Source organism: Myotis davidii, unplaced genomic scaffold (genome assembly GCF_000327345.1).
Source record: "Myotis davidii unplaced genomic scaffold, ASM32734v1 scaffold428, whole genome shotgun sequence".
Classification (NCBI taxonomy): domain Eukaryota; kingdom Metazoa; phylum Chordata; class Mammalia; order Chiroptera; family Vespertilionidae; genus Myotis; species Myotis davidii.
The window spans coordinates 618917-631023 of record NW_006299834.1 but is presented as its reverse complement, the minus strand read 5'-3'; the positions used below and the strand labels follow the sequence as shown (position 1 = coordinate 631023).

Here is a 12107-nt window from a genome sequence, read left to right as displayed (position 1 = left end):
TACCGACACACAGAGCGCTCTCCGTGCTGCCACACCAGCTGCCACACCAGGGTGCGAGGGCCTTGAGCAAAGGCGTGCGGTGCCAAGTGGGCGGGAGGCAGACTTCCCGCTCTGATGCTGAAGCCTGCGGCCGAGAGAGCTGCTCTCGTGTGGATCAGCGCGGGCGCCGTGAGAGAACAAGTGCACGTGGGCGCCCACAACCACACGGCCCGTCTGCCCCCTGCACACGCCCTCACAAAGAGCGAGGGATGTGTGGTCGGAGGTGCGACCCACACACACAGCCACGCTCAGGGCAGCACCGGCCTCTAGAACTCTCCTGCCCCCCTTCTTCCTCCCCCTCCTCGGGGCTCTCAATCCCCGGAGGAGCCAGAGAACAAGTTTGCAAAGTGAGGAAGGAAGCAAAGTGCAAAGAGGGGAGAGGGAGCAGCAGCCCCCGAGCCCGTGGTTCTCGCCTGCGCCAGGCCCCGTTTAACGGAACGCACACTGACCGCTCTGTGAGAATGGCTCCGCAATGCCAACCCAGACCAACAGAAAGGCGGGGTCTCCCATGTGTTCAGCCAGGGGCGAAAGAGCAAGGCCCAGGGCACGAGTTCAGGGGCGGCGGGAGACAAGGCTAGTTTCTTTAAGATCACAGTTCTCGGGTCTCGCCAGCTCAGCCTGGGTGACCCGTGTGCCACCACCCAGCTGTCCATCCGTTCGAGCGTCCACAGGAGAAGCCGAACTACCCTCCCCTTGCACTCGAATTACTGCCGCAGTCCCGATCGGGCTTGCCTCGCTCGCCTTCCCCAGTAGGTTTCCAGACTTCAACCAGCCTGCTCTTTGAAATGCACGTGTGAGCAGATTACTCTCTTGTATCAGTCCCTCCATGACTCTCCATGCTCTTGGGATAAAACCGAAGCCCTCCTGGCGCTCACAGCCTGCAGATGGGCCCTACCAGCATCTCTGGCCGCATCCCGCGCCGGGCCGCCCCCTGCTCCCCTGGCGCCAGCCACACGGGTCTTTCCGTCCTTCACAGGCTGTGCTCCTGTCCTCGCTCCCACACCCGCTGCCTCCCCATCGTGACCCACTTCCCACACTTCACCTCCTTGGTTCTACCCCTCTGGCGAGTCTAGTCGAACCATTCCTCTCTCAAGGAAGCCTTCCCGGACTTCCTTCCGTAGCCAGGGCGATTGGCCCTAGTAGCCCGTCTCTTAGCGCGATGTCACCTTCCTTACAGCCTTCCCACTCTTACCTAGGGGGTATTAGCAGCTAAGAACTGCACAGCACGTTGGCTATGAGTATGGCAGTCGACACGATAATGGTTATCATCATCACTGCTTCTGCTGCTGCTCGCACCATGTGCATGGTCAGGAGGAGAGAGAGACGGACTGGCCGACCGATCGTTAGGCAGACGTGGCAATATCCAACAGGTGGATTATGACAGTAGTTTGATGAGCCGCTATTCATGCTTCTCCTGAAGGCTTCCCTGCTTTTGGACCCCCTCGGTCAGCCTTGGTTCTCTCAGTGACCCCCTTTCCCGGCCCCTTCAGGCCACAGAGATCATGTCTACCCCACTAATGACTCCACTTAACCCCCCTTCTTGGGGGGAAGATCCTGCCATCAGCTCACAAGCACCTGCTGGCTGCCTAGACCTGGCCCATGTGAGCGGGATCAGAGATCACAGCAGGGCAGGGACCAGCTCTCTCGCCCCCCCCCCGCCCCCGCTCCCTCGGGTGCCCCTGGAGTTGCTTCTTCCATGCCCTGGAGTCACTCCCTGCCCAGCCCTGGGCCCAGGACCACTGGTCTCGCCTCACGCCTGGCTTTGCCTTTCCCTGAAAGGCGTGGAGGTAGAAGAGGTCTCAGACACCGAGTGTGACGCTCCGGGCAATAGCTGGAGATACGTCCCGGGTGATGCTGTCCCGCCTCACACAATCTGGGCTAAATGGCTTGTTCTCTACTGCGCAGCTCTCAGCAGGAGCGGTTCTGGGGGGAGGCCCGCTCTCACGGGGAGGGATGAACGAGAGTCCCTGGCAGCGTTTCTCCCGCCCTCCCGCCCTCTGGCCCCTCCTGAAACCCGCTCTCCTCCCGCGACTGGCCCGGTAACAGGTCCACCTGGTGTGAAGCCAGCGGCTCCGAAAGCACAGCTGGCGGTAATGACGCTGCGCTCGCTGTTCAGCACCGTCTCCTCCATCAGAAACACGCGGGGAGCAGTTTTAAAGTCTCTGAACCATTATTCGGATGAAGAGTTTATGCCTCATTACCAAGCTGTTCGTGTTTTAAATTTAGCCCTAGACCCTGAGTAGTTAAAAGAACAACAAACTTAAAAAGATGCCTATTTTTTCCTATATTACCCATTCTTAAATTGGATATAAGAAGAATTTCCCACATCGTTTTGTTAGGCATGAGAGATTAGATTTTATTTGGCTTCCTTCTTTATTATTTCCTGTATTATTGGCCTTAAAAGCACCAGTTTTTAAATTTCACTTCTTAAATGAAAGTGCAATAAAATGGACATTTGCTCTCCATGTACAGTTTCATGAGTTTTAACTTATCTACGGAGATACCTCACTTTACGGGGCTTCACAAATACTGCATTTTTACTAACTGAAAGCGAAAAGATCCCGACCTGCTCTATGGCAACGCTCGCTTTATTGCGGTTGTCCGGCACGGGACCCACCCTACCTCCCAGGCACCCACCCTACCTCCAAGCACCCACCCTATCTCCCAGGTGTGCCCGCGCAGATGCGTAGAACCCCCGCACTCAGGGCGCAGAGGGGTTCCCCCCGCCCACAGCCTCCCGCACGTGCCCCTCTGAGGTCGCGCCCACCCGGCCCCTACTCTCCTCCCATCTCTCCTCAACCCTAAGAGGACCACCCGGGGCAGGGCCACCTGGGGCAGGGCCACCGAGGCCGCTCATTGCTGACACTAGTCTCGCCGCAAGCTCATTCTCCTGGGCCAACTCTTTAGTGCAGAACCCGGCAGATTCTCTCTTAGGAGACCACCTGGTTAGTGCTAAAAAGTGGTGATGGTAAAGTAGATTACCTATTTGGAAAAATAATTTAATTTGGATACCACCTTATGTCAGAATGGATTATAAAATGTTTTGTTTTGTTTTGTTTTCAAAGAATAAAAACAACAACAAAAAACAAGCAGTGTGGAAAATGTTTTTTTTTCAAGCCTGGGTAAGAATGATGAATTTACAGATTTTTAAGCCACAGAAGACATTGCAAAAGAAGATTCATGTCTGTGATTATTTTGAAACTAGAGGCCCAGTGCACAAAATCATGCACGGGGGGAGGGGAGTCCCTCAGCCCAGATTGCTAGAGGGTGCAGGCCAGGCCAAAGGACCCCACCAGTGCATGATCGGGGCCGAGGAGGAACGCGGGAGGTTGGCCAGCCCGGGAGGGACTGTAGGAGGGCTCTAGGGCGGGTCTGGCCCATCTCGCTCAGTCCTGATTGGCTGGACCCTAGTAGCAAGCTAACCTACTGGTCAAAGCCTCTGCCCCCTGGTGGTCAGTGCACAGCACAGCGACTGGTCAACCGGTTGTCTGTCTGTCCCCTGGTGGTCAATGCACATCAAAGCGAGCGGCTGAATGACCTTAGCATATCATTAGCATATTACGCTTTGATTGGTTGAACAGACAACTGGACACTTAGCATATTAGCCTTTTATTATATAGGATGTGAACTTCAGCCTGAAGAGCTTATCATGCAACTGAGGGAAACAGCAAGTGGGGAACCCACCAGAACACCAGGAACAATGCCTTCTAGGGCCTGAGAGGAATAACTCTCAAACACGCGTTCCACTCCCTATTCAATGTTCATTAATCAGTCAGGGGGAAACAGACACTGTTTGAAAACAAAGACTGAACTCACCCCTCACAGGACCTCACTGAAAGGACAACTAAAGGACATCCTTCAGGAAATGGAATTCAGAAGGAAGCAGTGATGAGCAAACATGCTAGTAAACGTGAGAAAATCCAGACAAGTATAGACCACATCCTATATAATAAAAGGCCAGCAACCATAATGGCATAATGACCAGAACAACCAATCAGCCAGTTGCTATGAGGTGCATTGACCACCTCTCGGTCCCTCCTCCCAGCCTACAGGCTCCTATCGCTGGATGGCCAACAGGGAACCGGGGTGGGGGGCGGCAGTGGGGCAGGACTGGTGACTGGCGAGCGGGCAGAAGGCAGACGTCTTGGTCCTTCCCCCCAGCCTGCAGGCTCCGATAGATTGCCAGATGGCAAATGGGGAACCAGGGTGGGTGTCAGCAGCGGGGCGGGACTGGGGACTGGCGAACAGGCGGAAGGTGGCCCTGATTGCAGGGTAGGCCTAGGGACCTTACCCGTGCATGGTTTCATGCACTGAGCCTCTAGTTAAATAATAATAATAATAATAACAACAACAACTAATTCTGGTGCTGCCAAAACAAGGAGGGATCAAAGCACCAGGTGACAGTAACGTGGAAGTTAAAGGTGCGTGTTTCATTCACAACAGCAGAAATATGGGTTAGCATTGGGCTTTATAAGTTTAGAGCACATTTTACAAATTTACGGGTAATCTCCACAAGAATAGAAAGAAAATATATAAGTCTCTAGATAGTGGAGAGAAAACAGTGATAAGGAAAACTCAGAACCAAACATGATTGAGAAGGAGATAAAAGACCAGCTGAGTAAATAAGACAGTACAAAATAAAGTGGTAGGAGAAATCCAAAACAGCCATCACAATAAATGGAAACAGACTAAAATTTATCATTGAAAAGGCAAAGATGTTCATTTTGGAATTTTGCAAAAGCAGATACAGAATATGACAACCAAAGAGTGAAAGTAAAAGTTTGGAGAAAGATATACCTGACAAGTAGTAATCTAAAGAAAACTGTTATACATACTTTAATATCAGCTAAAGTTGCCAATTCGATTCCTGGTCAGGGCTCATACCCAGGTTGCAGGTGGGATCGATCCCAAGTTGGGGTGTGTATGGGAGGCAAATGATGGATGTTGCTCTCTCTCATCCATGTTTTTTTCTCTCTCTCTCTCTCTTCCTTCCTCTCCCTAAAATCAATCCTATATAATAAAAGGCTAATATGCAAATTGACCAAATGGCAGAACGACCGGCCGCTATGACATGCACTGACCACCAGGGGGCAGACGCTCAACGCAGGAGCTGCCCCCTGGTGGTCAGTGCGCTCCCACAGGGGGAGCACCGCTCAGCCAGAAGCCCTGAGCCAGGCTCACAGCTGCCAAGTGCAGCGGCAGTGGGGAGGGCCTCTTCCGCCTCTGAGGCAGCAATAAGGATGCTCACCTGCCGGGGTAGGTTAGGCCTGGCAGTCGGGTTAGGCCCAGCAGTCAGACATCCCCCAAGAGCTTCCAGACTGTGAGAGGGCACAGGCCAGGCTGAGGGAACCCTCCAAGTGCACAAATTTTGTGCACTGGGCCTCTAGTAAGAATATATTCTTTTTTAAATCAGATAAGGTAGATTATAAAAGTCAGAGGGATTAAAAGGTATCTAGATACTTCTAAAGGGATCATTGACAGGAGGATATGACAAGTCTTTACTTCCACATACATGCACCAGGGACACACCTAATTTACAACTCACGGTATTAAGCCGCTGGGCATTCACCTTGCCATTGTCACACGTGCCCTGTTCCGCCGGGACCTCTGGGTGAATGCGGGAAAGGGCACGACTCAGGAAACCCCGGGGTGCTGGCTGGAACAGGCTATCCCGGAAGCACAGTGCCGGCTGCAGTGGCCGCCTACTAGGCTCGCTCCCTGCACCTGTCACCGTCTTCGCCGCCGCCGCCACCCTGGTCGGCCACACTGATTTCCGGCTTCTTAGCACCCACCCCCGCCAATGTCTGCAGAGGGAAGCACCCAATATGTATCCATTACACTTACAACTCGGAAGACAACAGCAGTATGAAGAATGTGTGTAATATGCATTCCTATTTTAAAAAGCACAATATAAAACTGGAGACACACGCGGATTACAAATATGTAAAAGTTATAGATGTATGCGGACACAAAGCAGAGAGTGTGGGAAATGAAAACAGTAAATTTGCTACGTGAGGTGGGTGGTGACTTCCTGGTTTTGATTTTTCTTGCTGCTATTAAATGACTACTTGTATCATTTTGAAAATGAGCTAAGAAGAAATGTCTGTATAACTTGCAGTTACCCAAGAAGGCGATCCTGCAGCATGTCACCGTGCACAGGGGGACCCACAGCTGCTTGCTGGCCCACGGGCGCACTCGCTCCCGGGCCACACTGCGCCCTTCACTGTGGGAGGCAGGTGGCCATACGTGGCGACTCTGCAGACACAGGGCGCGGAGAAGGAAAGCGGGTGCAGTGGGAAATGACCCGCTGGTCTAGCTTAGCACCCCTTCTTCCTCGTCCTTCTCCTAGGCCTGTCCTTTCGAGGTCACCGAGTGCCGGCAGTGACCAGAGCTCTGAGACAATCTGCCCATTAGCCTCCACCCGACCTCCCTGCGAAAGGTTGTCTGAGCTCCTCACCCAGAGTTCAGTCTCCACACACCACTCCCAACGGGAAGGAAACGGATGCTGGAGAAATGGCTGATTCCAGGTCGGGGCCAAGAGATGACCTGAGGAGCCGGAGCATGTGTCAGCCGGAAAGCAAGGGAGTGACACAGACTCTGAGGCCACAATGGAACAGACTGAGTATCAGTGAGAATGACAACTGCAACAAATCCAAATGGGTTGGTACTGTTTCTCAAGACAGACGGCCCCTTGCTCTAGGAAGGTGCTAGGAAGCCCAGGGTCTCCTGCCTGTCTTAGGTTGATGGGGCCTCATTGTCGCCAAGTCACTGGGGAGGAGACACTTTCACCGCAGAAGCAGCCCCACCAATAAGAGCAGGGATGACCCACGGCAGGCTCTGGACGAGGGCACACCAGTCCGGCCAACGTGCTGCGCACATCGCCAGAGGAGACACGCAGTCCCTTAGGAAGAATTCTGGCCCCCAAACTGGACGTGGGTCTACAGACCTACCCGTTCCAGGCGGGCTGGGGAGGGAGGCGGGAGGGCATCCTGACTGCCACTGTGGGCACCACCATCAGATCTGTGTCCTAAGAAACTCCTCGTAACAAACAGCGCGACTCCTACACGCGCCGCACGGGGATGATGAGTAGATGGAGAGGGGCCTGCGATCGCAGAGAATTGTGGCAAACCCACCCGCTGGTGTGCGGCCTGATTTGGATCCGGACTCAAATACACGTCATGAAAGAAAACGGGAGACAACCGGTCACATCTGAACCCTGACTGGGTATCATCAGCATCGGTAACTCTCCGAGGTGTGGAGACTGTTTCACAGGTTTCTAAAGAGCTCTTAGCGCTGGGAGATCTAGCCGTGAAATGTGGCATCTGCTGCCTGTTTCAAAAACACCTGGGGCTGAGGGCGGGGGGACCTGCGCGCATGGATCCCCTCAGTCTCTTTGCTTCCCCGCGTTCAGCTTTTCAGCAGCGAAAAGCCCGAAGCATTTACCAGAAATAAAGGAGGCGCTCCTCCCGCGGGCTGACCTGACGGGGAGGGAACGATGTCCAGGGAGCAGCGGGACTTACCGTTTCATCAGCGGGATGAAGACCCTCCGCGGCAACTGGAACACGAAGGAGTCCAGGACGATCTTGAGGTAGTTGAGGGAGATGTACCCGCACCTGGAGGGGTCCCCGGCGCTCAGGGCCTTCTCCACCTTCTCGCGGCACTTGGAAAGCTGCAAGGGATTAAATGAGAGCGTGGCAGTCACAGGCACCAGCTGCCCAGGGCGGCTCCACCTCCATTTTACCGAAACCGCTTCCCACTTTCCTCTCCGAACACTGATCAGAAGGTGCGAGGGCAGGTGCTGAAGCTCACAGGCTAATGCCGAGCTCTACAGAGCAGGGCCCGGCCACGGCTGCTCGCTGCGGGCCGGCAGGCGATGAGACATCAGACATTGAAAGGAGTTTTGGGGGGTGAAATAGGCAGGCTTAGGAAATGTTAGGACTTAGGGGGTCCATGGAAAAAGCACAGGGCTCAGAGCTGCCTCCCCACGGTCCATCACAGGGAAAGCAGAGCGGCCGCCTCGCATTAAAAACGCAAGTGGCGTTAGAGTGAGGAGCAGTGCTAAGGGCTCAAACAGCTCACGGTGGACATTTCTGCTTTCTTTAATGGGGAATTACAAGGAGCCGGTGAATGAGTTTTGTTCACGGGACTTTGCAAATGCGGTGAGAGGTGAACCGGAGTTGAGGGATGAAGACATTCTCCAGGGCTGCCACCCCCGCCCTGGCCCCCTCCAGGTTTCCGGCTCACTAACTGCGTAAGAAGGCAAACAAACCTGCCACCAACTAGGCATGAAAGGTGACTTTTTAGAAAAGCTGCCGGGACATGGAAATATATGAACAAGAGTCTGTCCACACGTGAGAAGCATTCGAACTCCCGCAGCGCCCAGGAGTATTGGACAACTGGGGGAAAGCTCTGAAAATATTTGGAGACTCACAGAGCCTAAGCTGCTTAGAAAGTTGTGTAAATTGCACCAAAAATGTGGCTAAGTTTGCGTGTCTCTCTTTCAGGGAGGTGGGTGCCCGGGGGCCCTCAGGAGAGACCAGAGCTGGGTGCACCCATGAACCCGCCGTCAGCATCTTCCGGACGTTTGGTCTCCGATGAGGTTTGTGTCCGGAGTGGCTCTGACATCAGCGTTTTTAGAGAAAGAGAGGGAGTGACACAGAAAGGGGATCTCTGGGACATGCCTAACCTTTCAGGAATTTTCACCGTCACTGTTAATACAGAAGCAAAAGATGAAAAAGCAAGCAAGTGAGCAAAGCACGAGGAAAGATACGCGGATCGCGGGCGTCTCACCACCCAGTCGTTACAGCGTCCCCGGCGCCATCAGCACCCGGGAGCACGGGCAGCCCTTCCGCACAGCGCGGCCACGGCCGCCGGCACCACGGGCAGTGCTTTCGCTGCCAGCCCGCCAGCTGTTTCCCGAGACTGGCACGTGTCGGCATCACACTCACGTGACACACGGGGACACAGAAAGCTATGCCCATTTCTGTTTACACGTTTACTTTGTTTAAATGTTTCCTGGCCCCCGATCTAGATCCAGCCCCCTTCTAAGTCTCTCGTAGCATCTCTCCTTTGCTGTCACTCCCTCAGGAACAACTGTATTTATGAGTGTGTGAATGTATGTGTAAATGTGTGAACGTGTGTGACTGAAAGTGTGTGAGAGTGTACATGAGTGTGTAAATGTGGGAGTGTGAATGTGTGTGTGTGTGAGGGGGGATTTGACACCTCTCTCCCTGGAGCACCATCATGCCGCCCTCCCGAAAGCAGGGACTACGTCTGTTTTGTTCACTAGTAATTACCTAGAATGAGGCACAATTTGCAGGAAGTAGGCAAACTCATTAAATATTTGTTAAAAATGTTTTTAACCAAAAATGTTCCAAATAAATGTTTCACAAAAACCATTTGACACATCAGGTTTTTTAAAAAGTGACACTGGAAAGCGTGGCTGAGATGCCACCTCGCCGGCCTCAGATGGTGAAAACGGGAACTCTCACATCGAGTGCCAGTGAGCCCGTGGGACGACAGGCGCTCCCAGGTCTGCGGGCGCGCACTGAACCTGGAAACAGGCTGGCACCTCCACGGAGCTGAGCGGTGAGCGCCCCACACCCTCGCCAGTGCCTGCACTCCGGCGGGATTCCCAGAGAGCCTTCCGCAGGGCACCGAGACCGTGCCCGGCCACAGGGGGCAGCAGCGAATGGATCAGCACAGACGGCTCCAGGTGTCGGTGCCCAGGGGAGCGTGCTCTGTGCGGGTTTGGATAACGGGAAACTGCACGGCGTGCAGATGACAGTGGGGCGCCCTCCGCAATAAGAGGGTCTGGCCTAAGCACCGCCAGGATGGACGGCGATAGTCTCGCAGCTCTGCGCACAAACAAGTGTCCAGCGGAAGCCCAAGAACGCAGACGGCATGGAAGCGTCATAGAAGCCGGCCAGCACAGCTCAGAGGTCGAGCACCAGCCTATGAACCAGGAGGTCACGGTTCAATTCCCACTCAGGGCACAGGCCCGGGCTGCGGGCTCCATCCCCAGTGTGGGGCGTGCAGGAGGCAGCTCATCCATGATTCTCTCTCTAATCACTGATGTTTCTATCTCTCTCTCCAGCTCCCTTCCTCTCTGAAATCAATAAAAATATATTTTAAAAAATAAGAAATAAATAAAACGAAAAGGAAACACTAAGCTTTCCAAAGGAACCTCACAGAAAAAAAAATTTTTTTAAAGAAACATAATACGAAAAAATATAAACACATCACCTGCAAAGGTTTGGTGCCATAAAAAGAAACTAAATAAAAATATGAATTCGTTGAAAAAGAAGCTTGAAGACAAGTTGATAAAACAATAAAAAGAGATGAGAAGAGATATTTCAAAACTAAGGGAATAGAAAACAAAATTAACAGCAATCCGAACTAATAAACCAATTAGGATCAGCAAGAACACGCGCTGAGGCTGGGATCCGAGCCTGCGGAGGAGGGGTGGCTGGAGAATCTAGTGATGGACACGGGGAGACGTCCCTGAAATGAAAGAACAAGTCTGCACATGAGAACTCTGTGCCCCAGGAAGCTCGTGCCCCCTGCCAGGACCGCTTCGTTTGCTTTTTAATTTCAAGGATCAAGAAACAGTACTTCAGGCATCGGGGGTGGGGGGGGAGCCACCTACAGGGGACCAGGGGACCTCGGCGGCTTCTCCAGACGTCCAGTGCCAGCAGACGATGGAAACACGCCGTGAGAAACAGAGACAGTGCCGGTGTTGTTCCCGGAAAAAGCAACAGGAGACGGCTACAACGTGAAACAACGAAGGGAAAGGCCCACAAGCCGCTCCTGAGGGAAGTACTTGACAGTGACGTCAGCCGACTGACAGGTCAGGATGAAGAACTCTGAGAGGCGCCCACCAGCAAGCGTGGCCCTAAGTCCATGTGCAGGTACAACAGGGGCAGAGCCCCAGGGAGCTATGGTGACAGGACAGAGTGTCAACACCAGGGACTCTAAGAACAAAACATGAACCGTGAAAACTGCGAGGTGGGAGGGAGGGAGGGTGGGAGGCCGGGGAGACCCAGGAAGTGGGGGTCACGGTCACGGTCACGGTCACGCTGGGTGTCCAAGCAGAGAGCAGCCCTCCCGTCTGCAGTGAGACAACTTCAAACACCGCGATCGCTTAGTTCCTAATGACTGTCTCCAGCTCTTTTCTCGCCTCGAAGCCCCTCCGGGACCTCACGATTCCTGAGTGATGACACATCTATCCACAGTTCAGAAATGTCGGGCTTCACGAGAGGACAGCACTGTGCGCAAGGACTGGGGGGGTATTTATTTATTTATTTATTATTTGTATTGATTTCAGAGAGGAAGGGAGAGGGAGAAAGAGAGAAACATCAATGACCAGAGAGAATCATTGATTGGCTGCCTCTGCACGCCCCACACCGGGAACCGAGCCCGCAACCTGGGCCTGTGCCCTGACTGGGATCGAACCGTGGCCTCCTGGTTCATAGGTGGACACTCAGCCACTGAGCCACGCCGGCCGGGAAAGGACCAGGGGCTTAAACGTGGCTCCAGGACTTACTGGCAGTGCAACCTGGGGCAAGTCATTAAACCGCTTTGTGCCTCAGTTTCCCCAACTTGAAAGGGATGATAAGAGTGCCTACCGCACGGAGTGGCTGGGAAGGCTGAATGGGAGGGCAAGGGGGGCTAGAGGGGGGGCTGGCAGGTAGGCAGCGCAGAGGAATTTACATCAAATGGGCCTTCCTCGGAAAGAAAGAAGCCTGGTTCCCTCCTTAGAGAACTGTTTCTCTGGATATAGCCGCCCACCCACCCACCACGCAGCATCCTTCTACGTTTGTGAATCGAGACCGGCCTGGAATTATGTTCCCAAATGCTGCCTTTGATCACTGCTGGATGGTAGACTCTGAATAGTGTGTTACTTTCTCCTTTACGGTTTTCAGAATTGCCCGCATTTATGATCTGTAATACCCATGTTTTGATGAAACCAATAAATTCACTAACAACAACAAGTTTCACCAACTGACCAAGAGTCTATTGGGTGCTCACTGTCTGGTACCCTCATCACTGGCTTTTCTTATTTTTCC

At 53.3% G+C, this 12107-nt stretch overlaps 1 protein-coding gene across 1 annotated transcript in view; it reads right to left on the bottom strand.

The window, feature by feature from the left end:
- The window catches only part of EFCAB6 (EF-hand calcium binding domain 6), a 152850-nt gene that overhangs the window by 82025 nt on the left and 58718 nt on the right, over positions 1 to 12107 (bottom strand). Inside the window, exon 10 of the mRNA XM_006775993.2 lies at positions 7560 to 7708. Within this exon, the coding sequence (XP_006776056.2) occupies positions 7560 to 7708 (149 nt within the window). The remainder of the gene's footprint in view (positions 1 to 7559; positions 7709 to 12107) is intronic.